Below are 19,544 nucleotides of genomic sequence, written 5' to 3'. Positions count from 1 at the left end.
ATTGTGCCTACTTTCTATATCCTTGTGCTTCCATACCTAATTTAAATAGATGATTAGCATTGACAAACCAAATTACGGCTATCCTAATGAATACCTAAAGTGTCAATTTTTAAAACCACAATAAAAAATTTTTCCAATTTTTTATTTTAATTCTAAATTAATATGACATACGACATGTATTTTTGTCGACCGTTAATTGTTACGGTCTCCGTTTGTCCCCATATTTGTTACCATTCTAAATTTAGTAGTATTTAGGGTCAGTTAGTTGTTAATTATCTTAATAACGTTTAACTGCTTGAGTAGCTAGTAGTTTCATAAAATAATAAAAATTAAATGTTATATGGATTAATCTTTTATAAAACGTTATCTTACCCTCTAAAAATTAATTCAAACGATATATTACTGAAGACTATAAAAAATAATGTTTAAATTTTTTTTAAAGTAGCATTTAAAACTATTTAAAAAACTATTGCGGAATACAACATTATTCTAAATGAATTATTAATCATAACTAAAATTTACTATAGTATTTGATTTTTTTTTTTTTCTATTTGTCGAGGGACAATAGGTTGAAATATTATTTCAATAAAATATGGTCAAGTCAAACTTCTCGTTTACGGGAGGACTAAGAGGACTAAGGTCGACTTCCTTCTACCACAAAAATTTCACCAATTGCGAGCTTTCAAATTTGCAGAATTCCATATATATAGGCAAAGGCCATCTTGGTTAGAAAGCACCTGCAAAACCAGAGTGTGAGAGAAGAAATTTAAAAAAGAAAAAAAAGAGCCATGGAGCTTGAATTTGGTTTCAAGATACTAATTTCAGTAGCGGTAATAGGATTTTTTGGCTTGGTAGTGCTTCTATATGATGGGTTGGTAGTGAAACCCCAAAGGCTCCGTTCAAAGCTAAAGAAACAAGGTGTAGATGGACCTAAACCATCTTTTCTTCTTGGAAATCTAAGGGAGATCAGAAAAGCTCAAGCCTCTGTTTTGAAGGTTCAACAAACTCCTATCATCCACAACACAGCTGCTCAGATATTTCCTTTTTATGAGCAATGGAAGAACCAATATGGTATCCAATTCTAATATTCATCTATATATGCTTTTATACTTGTAGAATCTTTCTTCTAAATACAGGGGAAAATGAGGAAGAAGATGAAATTTTGATGGTTTTCCCATTTGGTTTTCAGGTCAAGTGTTTGTATTTTCACTGGGGAATTTACAGATACTGAATGTGAACCAACCTGAAATAGTGAAAGAGATTACAACATGCACATCCATGGATTTTGGGAAACCCTCATATCAACACAAAGAGAGAGGAGCTTTGCTTGGTCAGGGGATTTTGACTTCAAATGGAGCTATTTGGGCTCATCAGAGGAAAATCCTAGCTCCTGAATTGTACATGGACAAGGTTAAGGTATGATAATTAGATTCAAAAATTTTCCTTTTTGTTAATATAAAAAATTTTCTAATATTATTAATTCTCGTGCATTATTGAACAAAATTCAATTAAATAGGGACCATAATTTTTCATTCCAAAACTGTTAAATCAGAATTTCGATCAAATCACAAATCACAATATAAAAGCGTTCTAATTCTTTAAGAGTTTTTCAACATTTGAACTAGAAAAATACTGAGTCCATTGCACCACCTATGAACCAAATTAATAAAAATATAAAATCTTTAAATTTTTTTCCTACTTCATACTTTTTTTCCCTGGCGTATGATAGGAAATATCTCGTTTCAAATAAAAATTTTTATTTTCATTGATTTGATCCATAGGTAATATTCACTCTAGGCAAATTTATCTCATTTAAACTATTAGCTTTATATAAGGGAAAAAACTTATTTACATCTAGTGTATGGACTCATCAATACATCAAATCAATTATAAACTTTTTTTCATCCAAACGAGGGTATTTAACATTTTTTTTCAAAAAAAAATCTTTTTTGATTGGCTTGGCGTATGGAATCACCCATACATCGAGTGTAAGAAGTATTTTCTATATATTTTTATGATACAAAGGAGTAGAATGCTAAATATGAACTTTAAATCCATGTAGGGAATGGTGAAACTGATAAATGAATCTACAAAAACTATGATAAACTCTTGGAAGGAAGAAATTGAAGCAAAGGGTGGAATTGCAGACATCAAAATTGATGAGGGATTGAGAAGCTTCTCTGGAGATGTTATCTCAAGAGCTTGTTTTGGAAGCAACTATACTAAAGGAGAAAAAATTTTCTTGAAACTCAGAGCTCTTCAAAAGGTCATGTCCAAGAAAGCTCTAGGAATTATTCCTGGCATGAGGTCAACTACTCATCTTTTCTCCTTTAACTTTATCACCAAATTATCCAAATTCTTTCATACATACATTTATATAAATATAAATCGGAAAAATTACGGTATGATCCTTTGATTTAGAAAATAAAATTAGTTAATCATTGTATTCTAAAAAATAGATGAAAATTTCTTTATAGTTTACTTCTGTCAGAACCTTTTATGTTAAGTGTCTTATAAAATGACAAAAATACCATTTTTATCTCTTTTCACTTTTGGTATATTTTTATCCCTTTTCTGCATAGGACCATGTAATTTTTTTGTATAAAAATTTGAATATCTCTCTTTTGTCCTCTGTGTTTTCTTGTTAACTTAACGAAAAAGATACAAAATTTGAGCAAAATTACCCAGTAGTGTAACGGAAGCAATACAGAAAGACACAATGATATATTTTAAATACACAGGAATAAATTAATTATATTTTGCAAATCACATAGACCGTATTGTAATTTTCCTATATAAATTTGAAAGTGATAGAATTGAATATAACTTTGCAGATATCTGCCCACAAAACATAATAGAGAAGCTTGGGCACTAGAGAAAGGAATACGCAATTTGATAATTGAGGTAGTGACGGAGAGGCAAAAAGCTACAGATAAGAACAACGACTTGTTGCAAATGGTTCTTGAAGGTGCCAAAACTAGCAAATTGAAAGGAGAAGCAATGAATAGATTCATAGTTGATAACTGCAAGAACATATATTTAGCTGGGTTTGAGACTACTGCAGTTGCTGCAACTTGGACTCTGATGTTGTTGGCAGCAAATCAAGATTGGCAGGATCGTGTTCGCGCTGAGGTTCTTGAAATTTGTGGTGGCGGTATGCCAGATTACGAAATGGTTCGCAAGATGAAATTGGTGGGTGAATTTCTATTTAGTCTGCATAGGATAGTGAATTACACTCAGGGGTGAGCAATTCTCGGTTTCTAATCGAGAACTCGATTGAACCAAACTGATTTAATTCTGTCAAATTTAGATAGTTTTTAGAAATTCAGTTATTATATATAACTAACCGAATTTATTTTAAATACAAAATAGCTAATTTGGTTTGGAAGAATCCAAACCAATTAGTATACTATTTGATTTCCGATTTGAATGCCACAAAAATATATTCGGTTAAACCGAAACCGAACTAATTCAGTATGATTCGATTTGGTTAATCGAATGCTCACCCCTAATTACACCAACAAAAATCATTATAATGGTTTATGCATTTAATCATATAAATGTTTACTTATGCATTTTATGAAGTAAAAAATTGAGATATTTTTCAATGGTGTTCCGATTAGACTGAATGCTCACCCAAGATTTAGTATGATAATTCAGGTTATTATTATTTTTAATAATTTGATTTGGTCTGTCTTTTCAGCTTAACATGGTTATCCATGAATCACTGAGACTTTATCCACCAGTCCCAATTATATCAAGAGAGGCTTTCCAAGACATGAAATTTGGCAACATAAATGCGCCAAAGGGTGTTAATGTTTGGACAATGGTAACGCCATTACATACAGATCCTGAAATATGGGGAACAGATTCTTACAATTTCAACCCACAAAGATTTGCAAATGGCATAGCAGGAGCTTGCAAGTTTCCTTACTCATACATGCCATTTGGTGTAGGTCCTCGTGTTTGCCTCGGACAGAACTTGGCTTTGGTTGAACTTAAGATTTTGATTGCTCTCATTTTGTGCAATTTTTCTTTCTCCCTTTCTCCTAAATACATCCATTCCCCTGTTATTAGGCTTGTTATAGAGCCAGAAAATGGAGTCAATCTCTTAATCAAGAAATTGTAGACACTTAATATTTGAAGAGGGATGTTTTTTGAACTAAGAATACTCTGTAGTAAATTATATATATATATATGCTTTTTTTTTTTGGTATTATTATTGCCAATAACTGACTCTATCGTATTGTTGCGGTGATATTGGTATTTTTAAAAATTTCTCATATCACACTAATAAAGTATTGATCGGGGTGGTGTGCGACCTCAACTCTCGGTAATTATAGTTAGTGATAGGGGTAGAATGAATATTAAGAATTTGAGATTGTTGTTGAATTTCTATTCTAACAGAAGAAGGATCCTTAACCGAGTATTACTTTATATTAATCCAAGTAACGGTTCAATAATTCTTAATGATTATTCCTATCGACTAGTAATTTCAAAACAATCATTAAAATATCATCATAAAATAATGTCTATATGCAAATAATAACTCAAGATCAAATGGATTTGTTTTTTTACGTAATTTTTCAACAAATATTCATAATAGTAGCAAAATAGTAATAACAGCAATAATTAAATAACAGAAGATAGTGAATTTCAAATAATGAATATATTAATAACAATTGATTAACTATACTGTGAAATTTTTAAATAGATTCACTCTATCACGTCAGCTATAAACTCGTTTAACGAAATAAAATCGCTGTAACACTGCTATGTTCCACCATGAGTAATTGCCGCCACCACCGCCTCAATTATTTGCAGCCACCTATTTCTACCACCAGGCCCACCAAAATCAATACCTCTACCATCTAATCTTAATTATTACTAAAATCGCAGTTTCCGCTAATTCTTTAAACAAATGCACATCGTCTCGTCTTTGGCTTTAAAATATACTAGTACTTATTAATTCCATTCATCGTTTCAGCTCATAGTTTCTTTAATAGTTTCCTGGTTCTTAATGCTGTGTTTGGGGGAGGAGGAGGAAGTAAAATAAGTGTATAAATGACACTATTCACTTTTCTTTTAAAATAAAGTGAAAATTAGGCTAAAAAAAATGTAAAAAATAAATTTATTTTACATAATCCTTAACGTTTTCATCCAAACCAAACATGAGATTTTGAAAATTACAAGTTATTTTCACCATCTATTTTACATTCTTTTTTATATTTTACTTCCATCTAACAACCCATAAATTCCAACACTCTAACTGTTCAACTCTAGCGGTGAGATGGTTTTTCCGCAGACCTATCAGAAGATTTGAAATCATTATCGAGTTCATGCCGAAAATTTGTAGTTTATTCTTCTTCAACTCTGTTACTAAAACAATTTAATAAAAAGATTTAAAATTTATTTAAAAATAATTAGAAAATAAAAAATAAATTGAGAGTAGTTGAAAATAACTTTTATAAGTTACTGTATAATCTTATTACTACTTTTTAAGCCATATAAGAATTTTAAAATAACTTTAAATATGTAGCTCTACATTATAATAAATAATTTATACGCATTAAACCGCATAATATATGGGAATAGGAATGAAAGCAGCGTGGATTCCTATGAATTTTGAAATACCATACATGCATTTGTCCCTAACCTGTTTAAATACTCATCAAAGTACATGTATCTGAATCAATTTAAAATTTTACTATATATTTTTGTCTTAAATATATTTAAAGCAATCCCTTAAATGAGTAGAGTATCCGCAAATTTAAAACTATCTCATTAACCAAAACCGTTTAATACAGTGGATACCTAGAGTCTTATACTCTGCATCTTACTTGTATCTAGTACGGTTAGTGATTTCACTATTCATATTCATCATAGATCAATTTATAACTATTTATATTCTCATTAAATAGATTAAAAAGGAATAAATACCCTTCCATCCCTATCCAATAGATTGAAACAGAACAAGTACCATAAATATATCTATTCTTCCTATTTGTAGGTCATTTATGGCACGCGGGAAGGGCTCGTATAACTGCAGCATGATTTGAAAAAGGAATTGATGGTAATTTTAAACCTATTCTTTTCACGACTCCTCGTCCTACTTTTATCCCCACGTGAAAATACTACAATTTTATTTATAAAAACTTATATTATAATGCTTTTTTATATTTATTTTATCAGTTTTAAGCTATTTTGATAGCATTATTATCAATAATTGATTTTGGATTAAAAAGTAGGAAGAATTTTTTATAATCAATTAATTTATAATATGATATTATTAAATATATTTGTATATGATATTTCATATGGTTGACAAAATCAAACTTTAGATTTTTGTAGTACTGTTCTGATGGGCTCACCATACTATTCCTAATTTTCATACAAAATCTGTTGTTACTTGTTAGCAATAATAATTTCACACGAGCCTCAATCTTATACAGCTAGCGTGAGTTTATTTATTTTTTTAATTTTTAGATTTGAATTCTCTTTTTTTTTTGAACTGATTTATATTTGAATTATCAGCGGTTGATTTTCAATCAGTTTTTAAAAGGAAAATTACTATTCTATCCTTGAATTTTGACAAAAATAATAACTTCATCCATATATTTTGATCAAGTTATTTAAACATCCCTGGTTTTGCTTCCGTGTCATTCTGTCTAAAGAGAGCTGATTTCCCGTTAATTTTACATGAAAAAGACCAAAAAAACCCGTATTGTGAACCCACAAATAACAACGTGCATACATATTCTTTTTCGCTTCTTCCTTGCTGGTTCAGAAGTAAAGTACAAAACCAATGCTAAATAAGGAAAGCTTATCAATTTCAAAGGCAACATTGCAGCCACATAACTAATGAATCAACAGAGTATAGAACTAGAGATTGCAATCCGTCAGTGCTTCTAACAAAACCACCATAATTCATCACAACAATCTGCATCTTCCTTCTACTGCAAATTTTGGATTCTTGAATCAATACATTTTCTTGTATGTAAAAAAAGAAAAAGAAAAAAAAAAGGAAAAAAAGCACAGAAAAACAAAGAAACCAATTAATAATAGCTGAAAAAAGAGGAGAATGTCTAGTTACAGTTATCTTTGGGGTTCAACTTCAATGCATTTGCGCTATTGCAATTTCCAGACCCACCAAATAGAAACTGAAAACACAACAGAAAAACCACCATGAAACTACTGGCTATTACATAAATTGCCCAAAAGCCATTGCTGAAAAGAACAAATGAAAAAGAAATCACTAGAATTAATTGATAAGTAGTTTGTAATTTTCAAAATAATAAATACCGGACCACTACCTTGTCCGCCTCCGATTGTCGCAAAACCAGAGTCCGACGGTGACGCAGATCATATATGGTATCTCGAATATCATTCGCTGTTGGGGCCGCGTACGTCTCCGAAGGGCCATATAAGGCAGTGTCGGCGGGGTCCCTCTCAGGTCTCAGCATCCTTTCCACTGTCACTCACGTCACTGGAACTCGACGGAAGTAGATCGGGAAGGCATGGCGGCGCTGTAAGAAGGAGAGCCTCGATTGGCGTTGTAAAGGCTTCGACCCGTGAAAGAAAGGCCGATGACGTGATTACCAGCGCCTGAAGGTTTAGTAGCCATCTTTCGCCGACCGTTGAGAGGTCGGAAAATTAACCGGAGGGGATGAGAGGGAGATCGTTGCTTCTGCGACGGGAAGAGAATTTGGGGTTTTTTAAATATGAGTTTTTGTTATTCGTGGGTCCCACGGTATGTTTGTTTTTAGTCTTTTTCATATAAAATTAACGGAAATTCAACATTTTTTTAAACGAAAAGACTGTATCCTTAGACAAAAGCAAACGTAAAAAATGTTTAACGAAAATGTCCGAAGTTATTAATTTGGACAAACCTCAGAAATGAAATAGTAATTTTTCCTTTTTAAAATCAGAAAACCAAAACAAATTGTAAGCGAGAGAGTGAGAGGAGATAAGAGAAACTTTAGGGATTTTGTTTTAATGAAAGCGGTGCCGTTTTAATTTTTTAACCAAACTCAACTATGATTCCCTCAAACATTTATTTTTTTTTAATAGTAACCCTAACTTAAATTTTATTTTAAAGTTTAAAAACTAATTAAATTTCATTTTAAAGTGTGATTGTAAAGAAATTTAAATTAAGACTGCAATTATAATAAATTCGTATAATTGAGAATATTTATGTATATTAAACTGTTAAAATTAATACTTAAGCTCCAAGGTTTTGGATTTGATTTCTAGGTCTATTCAATAAAATTAATTATTTTGATAGTTATTAGTTATTTTAGTAGTATTTAGCGATTGATTATTAAAATAGTTTTTCATGCAACGCTAAAAGTTAAACGTTATATAAGTTAACTTTTTATAAAATTGTTAGCTTAACATCTAAAAGCTAGTTCAAATGTTGTGTTACCACACTCTATAAAAATACCGTTTGGCGTTTTAGCCGGTCAAAAACTCGTGAACGTATATTTTGGGTTGCAGTATTTAGATTGTATAAAGTGAATTGATTTCTTATAAAATCGAACCACCTTTAACATAATTTAATATTTTCGGTTTTTTTAAAAAAAATTATTAACTTTAAGTTCTAAAATATGAAAATTAACAAAATTAAATTATATCACCCAAATTTAAAATTTAAACTTTTCAAATGAAAAATAAGGAAATATCATTCATCTTTCAATTATGAAAACTCCAAATTTGTTGTATTATGAGAGGACTTTTTTTTCTTATCAGCAAAATTTTCTTTTATTATTAAAATTCAAAAAAAAAAAATTTAATATATCCAAGCATGTAACACCCCCAAGATAGTTTTTGTGTGGCTGGCCATTTCCATTTTTGTTTTGCAATTTGCAATTCAAATCAGAAAAAAAAATGAATGGGTAAAAATTAGCGAATTTCATGGGAGTAAAATAGGCGATCATTTCGAATATTTCATAACAGAAACCAAAACAAAGAGAAAGAAAGAGACGATCAAAACAATATTTGGATCTGATTATTCCATTATCCATACCTCGATCAAACAATGGGGGAATCACCAGAAATTGAGAAGCGTCAACGTGGAAATGACAAACACTCTTCTTCTTCTTCTTCTTCCTCTTCCTCTTCAGATTCTGATTCTGAGATTGATGCCCACGCTAAAATGCATTCTGCTCGCAAGAACCGCCTCTTCGGCCGCCAGAAGCCTCTCCATTTGGTCCTTGGAGGCGGGAAATGTAATATATTATATACCTTATATAATAATACTTTAAAAAGGCTTTTAAACGATGATTACTATTCTATGGAATGGTGATTTCATGTTTGAATTCGGAATATTGTTCTATTCTCTGCTTATCCCATGTTGTTTCGTGAACCAAACAAGACCTAAAATTTTGTACGTGTATGGTTTTTCCTGTTTCAGATGCTGATGTAATGCTGTGGAGGAACAAGCAAGCTTCAGCCTCTGTATTTTCTGCAGCCACCGTTATATGGCTTCTGTTTGAGTGTGTGGGTTACCATTTGCTTACTTTTATTTGCCATTCTCTCATTCTCGCTTTTGCACTGCTCTTTCTTTGGTCAAATTTAGCCTCCTTCGCCAATATGTGAGTAATGTATTTTCATCAAACACCTGACCTACAATCATTTTCTGCTTTCTGCTTAATAACAACATATTTCTTGTTTTATGAGACAGGTCACCTCCAGAATTCCCCAAAATTACTGTGCCAGAAGAACTGTTTGTTACTATTCTTCTTGGGCTCAGAAGTGAACTTAACATGGCAATTACAACCCTTAGAAATATAGCATCTGGAAAGGATTTGAAGAAATTTTTATCGGTATAATGACCTTTACGTTCCCTCCCCCTAATCATTTTATTAATATACTTTAATTATGTGAAAAAAAAAATGTTTTAAAAGTATAATTCCAGAACCAATGAGCTTGAGTTATGTGGCACTGGAGTTATCTTTAAGATTATAAGCTTGTGAGTTCATATCATAGACTTCAATTAACCAAAAGAGAATAGTTTCAAAGAATACATGAATAAGTTTCATTAACAATAAGAAGTTGGTATCTCCAATGTGTTTTTTTCGCAAAAAAAGTACTAATTTGGGACTTGCTACAGCCATTGTTCCTTTTTGTAACTGTGACTCTGACTAACATGGGATTTGTTTTTCCTTACATTTTCAGGTGATTGGTGTGTTGTGGATCATATCTATTGTTGGAAACTGGTTCAGTTTTTTGACCCTCTTTTACTTGGGTCAGTTCTTTTATTGATTTATTTCTAATGCCTTCTTGTTTATGCTAAATCCATGCAAAATTAGGTCCTTCAGATTCTTTTCCTAATTATATTCTTGTTTTGCATGATACCAGGAGTAAGGATGAATATCTTCCTAAAATTGAATCACTAAATCTCATTCCTATAGAACAATCTAGTTTAGCACGTTCAAAGTTGAGGCCTTTCTTAATATAGGGATTAAAACTCATTGAATCTTAGCCTGCAAAAGCAACATTATCAGTCTTGGATAAGAGAGTCGTTTGTTATCATCTGATCTAATATTTAGTTAGTTATCTTGGCAAATTTTTCCAGAAATCAACTGGGATATTTCTCTTTTTCCTCCATAATGAAAGAAAAGGAACTGTTAATTGATTATACTTGAACACTAATATCCACTGTCATTCTAATCAAACTCTGACAAGAAATCTCCATCTGATATAATTTAGCATGAATTGTGCAGTGTTTGTGATGCTGTTGACACTGCCAATGCTATATGAGAAGCATGAAGATGATGTTGATACATATGCGGAGAAGGCATGGATTGAAATAAAAAAGCAGTATGCTGTGTTGGATGAAAAGTTTATCCAAAAACTTCCAATACTGACTCAGAAAGATCACAAGCATTAATAAGAAGAACAAGTTGAAGCACAATTAGATTAGTAGATCTCTATCCGTTTTACAATCTGTAAGAGATCAATTTAGATATTCATGGAAGAGTAATTTGCAAAGACTAGTACCATCCCACTATCATCTATGTAAGAAGCAGATGTTAATGCCTACTAAGAGTAATTTAAGAAGATGCACTGTTTCTTCTTCCTGGATTTGTGCAGACAAGATTTTTTAAAAAAAATTGGGATTAAGGTCCTCTAATGTTTGTGCAATCTCAAGTCTCAGCTATTGAATTCAAAATGAATGGTTGAGATTTCTATATTTAATAAATACCAGCCACTTCACAAAAATAAAAAATCTTTCCAATAAATTCTCTACCATTCACTGTTAAATCAAGGGTTGAGATTGCACAAATATGGTATATCAGATTTCCATAAACATAAGAGGAGCCACTTAGACTAGAAATCATAGGAGCTAAATTACGAAACCTTTGCAGCAATCATCACAGCTCCTCATCGTCATATGCTGATCGCAGCTACTTAGACTACCAGTAACTAGTACATTAGAAAAATTCCTTAGTCACAAAAAAATTTAGAAAACCAGAAAGGGAGAGAGTGAGAGAAGGGGATAAAAAAAAACTAGTCAAGGTTAAAAAGGGAGTGCTCTATACTTTTGATTCTTTGGATTGAGCAGGTAAGAAGGGTTCCCACCATCCAAATTCATACTTTTTATATGGTGCTACCCATTTTTCTGGCTTCTCAAACTCTAGAGTGGTAGGATTGGAAGCTAATGCTTCTTCCAAGGTGTCAGCTTCGTAGCTATCAGATAAAACCCGGTCCAATCTTAATTTCATAAACCTGTCAGGCAACACAATGACGAGGAAAAGATTTAAGGCGCAAGAAAAACAATATATATATAAATGCACACATCTAGATTTTTGTTTCATGGTGCAATGTACATAACTTTGAGCACATTTGATATTTGATATAGCAAACTTCTCAATGCAAATCTCAAGGTTGAGAGGGAGAAGAAAAGAAAAGCACACAATTCCCTGGTGTCTCAATTGATTGTAAGAAAAGGGCTCTCAGGTTTAAGACTACAGGAGGCAAGGCATGCTTGCTCAAACTAGACCCATAAGCATAAGTGATTCAACAGCTTATTTTACAAGCATTACCACTTGACTGATGTTGCTACTTTACTAGCAGAATAAAATGACCACAACATAGATCATTCAAATTTAATGAAAACACAAAAATGAGTCATTATCTCCAAATTGTTTGTGAAAATATTACTTGAAGTCTTAGGTAACAAAAACAACACCAAGAAATTTTGGTAGGCTTAGGCATTCTAGAATTCTGAACAAGCTCATAATTTGACATAATGGACAGGTCACAGGTTATAGTTATGCCAAAGTTGAACAAGCTCGAATCTAATTTCTGCAGTTTGACAGAATGTCAAGTGCCAGTTATGCTCCAAGAAGTCCTAGCAACTAGCAAGCATTTTCAAATTTCCACCAGTTTTGATTAAAAACGTCATATTTTGTAGTTGAGAATAGACATCAAATGCAAAAGAAAAGCAAACAAGAAATTGCAATCAGAAAAGTTGTCAGTATTGTTCTTACGTGATCCATGGACCATTAGTGGAGACTAGAGCAACAGCAGGTCTCTTCAACCTATTGGTAATGTTAGGGAATTTATCAAGGAACTTAGGCTCAATCACAAGCCAGAAGTCCTGCTCTTTGTTTCGCTCTCCATAATAACGAAGACGCTCAAACATGAGTTCCTGAAAGTGTTCCTCTTCATCCAGCATGAATTTTGCATTTGCAACAACGAAATAATACTTGTTGGGTTGTTTCTGCATTATAAAACGAGTAAGTGAAATTGGACAGCTTCAGGTGAAGGTGTATATTCTTAGAGGAATCATAATTAAGACCTTGATAAACCAAGGACTCATTCGGTTCACGGAACAAGTAGAAAAAAGGAATAGAATAGCAATTCCATAGAATGGAATAACTTTTCTTCACTCTTTTATAACATCAGTGCTGCATAGATTTTGAAAACATTAATTACAAATGGAAAATTATTACACATTTATAACTTGAATTAGAACTTGAAAGTATAAAATTATGATTCCATGGAATAATTGTTCAACAGCAAATTTGAGACAAAGCTAAAAACAATTACTCTACTCCCATCCTATTACATACCATAAACCAAACAAGGCCTAGATAGGAATTCACAAGAAATAGATTGTCTTTTATGTGAAACGCAAAGAAACGCAAAGAAAGAAGAAAACCTTGTCAGGAGGATTAGGGGAAGAGGAACCGAGCTCATTAGACTCGACAGCAGCAACAGCAGTCTTAAAAGAGGAAATGGGTCTGGTGGTGGAGATGAAGAGATGCGAAGGTGGTTGGGATCCATTGAACCCAAATTGTGTGGTTGTGGTTGGATTTTGAGCCAATAAGGCTTTGCCATAGCTGCAATTCGTGGAAAGCTTGGCCATGGTGGCTGCTGCTGAAGAACCCACTGCAAGACTTAACATTTTCTTCTTTCTTCTGATTCTTCTAAAGAGAAGAGTTTATCTTTTTGTTCTTCTGCTACAAGCAGAGCAGAGACAATCTAAAGATAGATTGCAGAAGCAGTTGATAACCTTATCTAGTTTATCTGTACACCCGCTGTGTATTTATAATTTTAATAATTATTTTATTTATTAGGAGAAAACTGCATTTTAAGCAGTGCAATGTTTGACAAAACCAGTGGAAAGGAAAAAAATTACAGTCACAATAAAAAAAAAAAAGAAAAAGATTTTATTAATTTTTTAAATCGGACCGGACTATCAGATCAATTAAATTATGTAGTGGATGTAGTGGCAGTTGATCCGGTTTAATCTGATAAAAACATAAGTTGTAGCTAGAGATGTAATAAATTCATTCATTAAACAAAACGAATGTATGTAACTGCATGTGAGGCATCTTTTTTTTTTTTTTTTTTTTTTTTTGGTAAATTTTCAATGAGTTTTGGTTTAACAATATTGAACTTAATGCGAATTTTTTAGCTTTTTTATTTTTTTTTGTAATTATAGATTTATAATTATATTTTTATTTCGAAATTCCATTAAGGATTCTAAGAATTAAAGGTAAAGTATAATATATTTTTTATTGGTTATTGAAACAAAAGGATAAAAATATAATTTAATCCAATATCAATAATAATTATACCAATTGAGTAAATTAATATTAAGTAAGTAAGTATATATATCTCGAAACAAAAAGATCAAAATTAATCATAATTAATAAGAAATGTTTGATTTTTAAATCTATAATTTTTAAAATTCCCATTTTAGAAATAAGCAATTCAGATCCTTCGTAGCAAATCATGAGAGAAGATAATATCTGTCTTATCCTGCACAACTCGCAGTGATAGTCAGATCCTTCGATTCGATGACAAATTGCAATTCCGTTCTGAATCAATCCTGAAACTCAGAAACATATATAGATACACTCGGATTCTGTATATCATTAGTGCAGGATTTGAAAATATTAAAATTGAGGTATACAATCAATTATTTGAAATAGACAAAATAAGAACCCATTGGCCATTACCAGAAGAAGAAGAAGAAGAAGAAGCACTACAGCAGCGCTGGAAGTAGTGGTCGAGGTTCAGCCGCAGCTCACCTGAAATTATACTGCAACATGTAGAAAAATATTAAAAAATACATAAATTCAATGGGGAAGCCTCAATTTTATTGGTAATAGCTGCAAAAGATCCAAGCAAAGAATTTATTTTTAATTAGTAATTTATAAATTTTTTAAATAATAATTATCTAGTTATTATTATTTTTAAAACATCCGATCAGATCAAAATTTCTTTAAAGTGATAATTATCCTCTAGATATATATTGATTAATTATTATTATAAAAACATTTAAAATAATTATCCAATCAAAAATTTCAAAAAATAAGCTAGAAAACTCAAAATTTTGTGAAAAAAAAAAGAAATAGAAATTCTGGATAGAGAGAGTGTCAAGTCAGATTTGTAAGAATTTTATTTGGTTCAGGATTTTATATATATATATATATATATATATATACACACCGAATACATCATTTTATCCCTCAATTTTAATCATTTTAAAGATTAAAACGAATTTGTAACGCTCTTCACTTTTTGTTATAAACTCACATCTCTTTACATTACAAATAACAATTCTAAGGCAGTTAATACAATATTTTCAATAATAATTTTCATATATTTTTAATTATCTAATAAATATTTAGTCGATTTAATTTTATAAATTAAGGTGTTTAATAGGTTAAATAAATTATTTAATAAATTTAATTATATATTGAAAAATAGACTTTTTCTATGAAAAATAAATTGATGAAATTAGTGCATTGAGCCTAAAAATATATGATATTAATGTATGACAATCATATAAAAATTCTTTTAAATATTGCCTACAAACTTAAATCGAATACAGAAATTTACGATATTTTAACATATGACCACATATGATAGTAAATTGTTTATATTCATTCGGTCTTTCGACCAATTGAAAAAAAAAAAAAAAAAAAACACTTGTGATCTAATTAGTTTTTTTTACTTTCGTAAAGAGTGAAAAGTTTCGAATTCGAATTCTCTCGACAATAAGTGTTTTTACCAATTTGGATTGTGTAAAAACTCATCATTTCAGGTTTCCATAGAAGCTCATTTCTCTAATTTAAATAAATATAAATTCACAAAAACATGTATTTTTTATTAGTATGGAACTTGTAATTATTTTGGATACGATGAAATGTCGATTGAACTACTTATTCTTGATATCTATAAATATAACCTTATATTTTTCATAACCCTTTTCCCCGTTATATTTTTCATAACCCTTTTCCCCGTTTTCACGCTTCCGCATTTCCATTTCCGTGCAACACAGGCTATAAAATGCATCATCCATACAAATAAAACTAAAAACAAAAATGAAGACTAAAAAAAGGACAAACGAAAAATTTGTCATTTGGCCAAGCAAATATGTAAGAATATTAAAGCAGATACCATTATCATTTAACAAAAAAAACTAAAACAAATGAGAGATTTTGTAGAATCAAAAGAGGATAATTCGCAGTCATTTGAAAATGATAAATCCCGGCTTGTATTTTTTTTTTTTTTTTTTTTTTGTCAGTTTGCACACGATTATTCAAGTTTGCCTAAATACTTCGTCTCACATCTCTCTTCTCAATTCTTACGTGGTTTTTATCCAGTTTGCACATGTATAAATTGATGGTGAAGAAAAAGGAACAATCTAACAAAAATTACACAATCTAACCAAACCCAGTACAAATCTAGACAACCAACTAGAGGACATCTTACTCTCATATTTCACTGTTTATGTATTACAAAGCAAAAACAGAATCAAATCATACACATCATTTCAGAACAACTGCTGCATTCTCAGTGCCAGATACCTTTGCACATACTCATTTGGAAGCGATCTTACAAGCTTGAAGACATCGGCGCTCGCATAACTGAGTTTGGTCCTTGGATCTAAGTAAGGTGCCTGCAAAATAGCAATATAATGACAATATGCAGGAACAAATATAATTTAGACTAAATAACAAATCGGTTACATGAAGTACAAGGCAGCAGCTGAAATTAAATGCATTGAGCTCAATCTGAAGATATTTAACCACAACTCAAGCAACACAAGCCTTCCAACATAAGATGAGAAGTGAAATGATGATTCTAGGATATCCTAAGAGTTTCTGCTGTATTCTTCAATATTTTGGAAGTTAGACTTAGTAATAAAGATCTAAGTTCTTTGCCCTATCCCTATTAGTTTCTTGTTCCCAACTGTTTAATGCTCAACATGTATACACCAGTTGTTGAACCTCAATGAAATATCCTTGATGTCAAAACTGTCATTGTCAATTAAGTCGTAAAGAAATTATGTTAAAATATTAGAACAATAACATTAATCAACAAGGACAATACTAAACTAATAGACCACACCATAAAACAGAAATTGCCATTGAAACACCCAGTATACAGCAATACTACTTCCTCTAGCCTGAAAAGCAGATTCGGACATGGTTTTTCTTCTGTGATAGAAGGTTTATAAAATCAACAGACCAATACACTACTAATGGACAACCATAACCTAAAAAGTGGTAGTGAAAGAATGAGAGGTTATTCCTCTAGTCTTTAGAACTGGATTAGCAGCGCAATTTGAACTCACTTGTGAGACCTGTTAGTGATTCACTAAGCTTTCATCAGCGGCGGATTTCATTTGACCCATAGAAAGTGTCAAAACCAGTGAAAAATCACAGATTTGGTGTATCATTCATGGGTAAGCGGTGAGCCATAAATAATACCTGAATAAATCTGACTTGAAATGCAGCTTCTCAATAAACAAACACATACCTCATATCCAGTTATATCACAGATTCTCTTGCATGGATGCATTGAGGGTGGAGACTCAATATTAACATCTGCAACGTACATACACAAATAAAAATTAATTTAAAGCAGAATTGAGTTAATACCTAGTACCAAGAAAACTATCAAATGCTAAAATGTAAAGCATTTATCATTATCGGGTTGTGCTAAGATTACATGGAAAAATTAAATTAACAGAATTTAAAAATGAGTCAAGTTGGTTGTGCTAAGTTTACAATTGGGTTCATCGGGAGGATAGTTTTGGAAATTCTCAGCCTGAAGAATTTGTTTCAGATGTTTCCAATGGCGACCTCTTGCTTGACCTTTTGGATACTTCTCATACATTTGAATCCTCTTGAAGCTCAAATGCGTGGGCAACACTAGCTCTGCCTTAATAACCTCTGGTTCCATCTTCTCTTGGTTGACGCTACCCATAGCATAAAAATAAAGAACCCACCCATTAATTCAACCAAGAAAATTTAATCAAATCTAAATTAAAATAAAAAACCTAATTGAAGTTTTCTTTTATCAAATTTGTGCAGAAAGAATTAAAAGATAGAATACCACGAAATGTACTTGATGAAATTCAAAATTCAAACCCATAAATCATTGAAATAACAGAGGAGGACGAGAAGAACAAGGAAGAGGAACAGAATTGGGTAACTTGGAAATGTTGGAGGTTTAAGTTTCAAGCAGTTCAAACAAAACCCTAGTTATGCATGGTAATTAACTTAATGAAAACTTACCTTGTGCGTTCAAGTTAGTCACAAATTCGATAAACGCAGAAAAACCCCAAATCCTCTACGAAATCCTAGAAACTGAAAACCTAAATTAATTCTTACAACTACTAAAAAATAAAAGAAATAAAAATCATAAACAACAAGAAAGAAGAGGTTGCCTAACTTACCGGTTAAAAAAAATTCGCCGAAGATGAATGTGACAGCGGGCAGCAGAGTCGTTGCCCAGAAGATGAGGTGCTCCGGTCGTGTCAAACAGAGAACCGACCAATGATGTTGTTTGCGGGTGCGCGCGAGAGAGAATTTTTACTGTCCTTTTGAAACGACATCGAGTTGTTAATTACAAACATTTCGAAGGAAAAAATTACATTTTCGTGCATATATTTTGAATTAATTACTTTATCCTTATATTTAAAAAAAAATATTATTATTTAATTTCTGATATTTGATCAAATTAATTAACTTGTCCCTGCTATTTATTAAAATTATCTGACAGTTCCAAAGGTTTGGGACCGTATACCTATTTAGTCGTTCTTTTAAAAAAGTGCTTCTTTTTCCATTAAATTTCATTGAAAAAGACAATAGTACCCCTATTGTATCTTTTTCTAATTAAGTCATTGTCTCTTCATTTCTATCCTCGCATACACTTTCCGTCTCTCTCTCTCTCTATAAATTTCATTTAAAAAAATCACAAAAAATTTACTTATTCTATTAATTTAGTTAAAATTTAAAATAAAATTAAAAGAAAATTTTAAGGAGTAAAATTGAAACAACCCGAATTTTTATTTTCAAAGATTTTTCAATTAAATTTAATGTACCGACAGCCTGAAAATTAATATTAATATTTTAGTGCAACTATCATGAGAAACCGAACCAAAAACCGATTGAAAAAGCCATAAACCAATTAAAAATCAAAGATTTGGGCCGAACCGAACTGAATCGAACCGGTTCGACCCAAACCATCTAGAATTTTCTTTTCTTTCTATTTCTAGCGCACCTCACTACCCTTCCCCATTTTCTTCCTGCGCTTCCCGATCTCCGGCGACACCATCTCCGCCACCTTCTCCTCCTTTTCCTTCTTCTTCTTCTTCTTCTTTTCCTTTTCTTTCTTTCTTTCTTTGCTTCCCCTTTCTTCTTCCCTGCACCTGCATTCGCACCACTGTCCAGCAGCTCCAGTCGAGCGCCACTGCCGTTCTCACTGCCGCTCGTCACCGGAGCAGCTCTGTTGCTCGTTCCGCCTTGTCCTAGCTCACGCAGCGCCACAGATCGCGCAGTCAGGCCCTCTGTCAGGTCTGGCGCGCCCATAGCAGCAGCTCCAGCTGCACGTCTCGCTGCCAGCCGCCTCTCTCCGCCTCTCTCCGCCTCTCTCCGCCACTGCCAGTCAAGTTCGATCACCGGCAGTCACTGCTTCTTTACCCGACTCGCGTAAGAAATTTCGATCTAGCATAATTAATTAACGTTAATAGTGTTAATGTTATTTAGTTAATTGTGTTAGTTAATGTTGTT

General features: G+C 32.0%; 3 protein-coding genes, 1 long non-coding RNA gene and 1 pseudogene across 7 annotated transcripts; 2 read left to right on the top strand and 3 right to left on the bottom strand.

Annotated features, from left to right (window-relative positions):
- Positions 1-668: 668 nt before the first annotated feature.
- On the top strand, positions 669-4,206 carry LOC105638538 (cytochrome P450 714C2). Its single transcript, XM_012222362.4, has 5 exons — positions 669-1,071; positions 1,190-1,416; positions 2,063-2,307; positions 2,835-3,192; positions 3,704-4,206. Exons 1-5 carry the CDS (start codon positions 789-791, stop codon positions 4,127-4,129), a joined length of 1,539 nt encoding a protein of 512 aa, XP_012077752.1. The 5' UTR covers positions 669-788; the 3' UTR covers positions 4,130-4,206.
- A 2,422-nt stretch (positions 4,207-6,628) lies between these two features.
- LOC149493914 (uncharacterized) lies at positions 6,629-9,165 on the bottom strand. Of its 2 annotated transcripts, XR_016322583.1 has the most exons (4): positions 9,026-9,165; positions 7,314-7,687; positions 7,094-7,160; positions 6,629-6,956 (listed from the first exon to the last, which is right to left on the bottom strand). It is a non-coding gene; the product is annotated as an uncharacterized LOC149493914 (long non-coding RNA). The 2 variants fall into 2 exon arrangements; XR_016322582.1 differs by having other exon boundaries at positions 6,725-7,160.
- Positions 9,038-11,081, top strand: LOC105638517 (reticulon-like protein B5). The gene is made up of 5 exons (XM_012222342.4): positions 9,038-9,227; positions 9,413-9,593; positions 9,683-9,824; positions 10,177-10,246; positions 10,725-11,081. The coding sequence occupies exons 1-5, from the start codon at positions 9,038-9,040 to the stop codon at positions 10,889-10,891; spliced, it is 750 nt and encodes a 249-aa protein (XP_012077732.1). The 3' UTR covers positions 10,892-11,081.
- A 132-nt stretch (positions 11,082-11,213) lies between these two features.
- On the bottom strand, positions 11,214-13,542 carry LOC105638525 (protein YCF54, chloroplastic). 2 transcript variants are annotated; one of them, XM_020681511.3, is made up of 4 exons: positions 13,169-13,542; positions 12,495-12,727; positions 11,544-11,730; positions 11,214-11,427 (listed from the first exon to the last, which is right to left on the bottom strand). In XM_020681511.3, the coding sequence occupies exons 1-4, from the start codon at positions 13,412-13,414 to the stop codon at positions 11,413-11,415; spliced, it is 681 nt and encodes a 226-aa protein (XP_020537170.1). In that variant the 5' UTR covers positions 13,415-13,542; the 3' UTR covers positions 11,214-11,412. The 2 variants fall into 2 exon arrangements, with proteins under 2 accessions (XP_020537170.1, XP_089582152.1); XM_089726026.1 differs by having other exon boundaries at positions 11,214-11,730; positions 13,169-13,541.
- Positions 13,543-16,292: 2,750 nt separating this feature from the next.
- LOC149493913 (protein EIN6 ENHANCER-like) lies at positions 16,293-18,366 on the bottom strand (annotated as a pseudogene). The gene is made up of 4 exons (XR_016322453.1): positions 18,209-18,366; positions 17,538-17,728; positions 17,287-17,354; positions 16,293-16,423 (listed from the first exon to the last, which is right to left on the bottom strand). The product of XR_016322453.1 is annotated as a protein EIN6 ENHANCER-like (transcript).
- Between the last annotated feature and the right edge of the window lie 1,178 nt (positions 18,367-19,544).

This window comes from Jatropha curcas, chromosome 9 (assembly GCF_041381405.1).
Source record: "Jatropha curcas cultivar XTBG-Jc1 chromosome 9, XTBG_Jcur_1.0, whole genome shotgun sequence".
Classification (NCBI taxonomy): Eukaryota; Viridiplantae; Streptophyta; class Magnoliopsida; order Malpighiales; family Euphorbiaceae; genus Jatropha; species Jatropha curcas.
This window is presented reverse-complemented; position numbering and strand designations above follow the sequence as displayed.

Bases quoted from the DNA above. Each gene is read 5' to 3' on its own strand.
- LOC105638538 (XM_012222362.4), top strand. From the start codon at position 789: ATGGAGCTTGAATTTGGTTTCAAGATACTAATTTCAGTAGCGGTAATA. The intron at 1,417-2,062 runs GTATGATAATTA...AAATCCATGTAG, and splicing joins TGTACATGGACAAGGTTAAG to GGAATGGTGAAACTGATAAA. The intron at 3,193-3,703 runs GTGGGTGAATTT...CTGTCTTTTCAG, and splicing joins TGGTTCGCAAGATGAAATTG to CTTAACATGGTTATCCATGA.
- LOC105638517 (XM_012222342.4), top strand. From the start codon at position 9,038: ATGGGGGAATCACCAGAAATTGAGAAGCGTCAACGTGGAAATGACAAA. The intron at 9,228-9,412 runs GTAATATATTAT...TTCCTGTTTCAG, and splicing joins GGTCCTTGGAGGCGGGAAAT to ATGCTGATGTAATGCTGTGG. The intron at 10,247-10,724 runs GTCAGTTCTTTT...TGAATTGTGCAG, and splicing joins TTTGACCCTCTTTTACTTGG to TGTTTGTGATGCTGTTGACA.
- LOC105638525 (XM_020681511.3), bottom strand. From the start codon at position 13,414: ATGTTAAGTCTTGCAGTGGGTTCTTCAGCAGCAGCCACCATGGCCAAG. The intron at 12,728-13,168 runs GTTTTCTTCTTT...TTTATAATGCAG, and splicing joins CCCCTAATCCTCCTGACAAG to AAACAACCCAACAAGTATTA. The intron at 11,731-12,494 runs GTAAGAACAATA...GTTGCCTGACAG, and splicing joins ACTAATGGTCCATGGATCAC to GTTTATGAAATTAAGATTGG.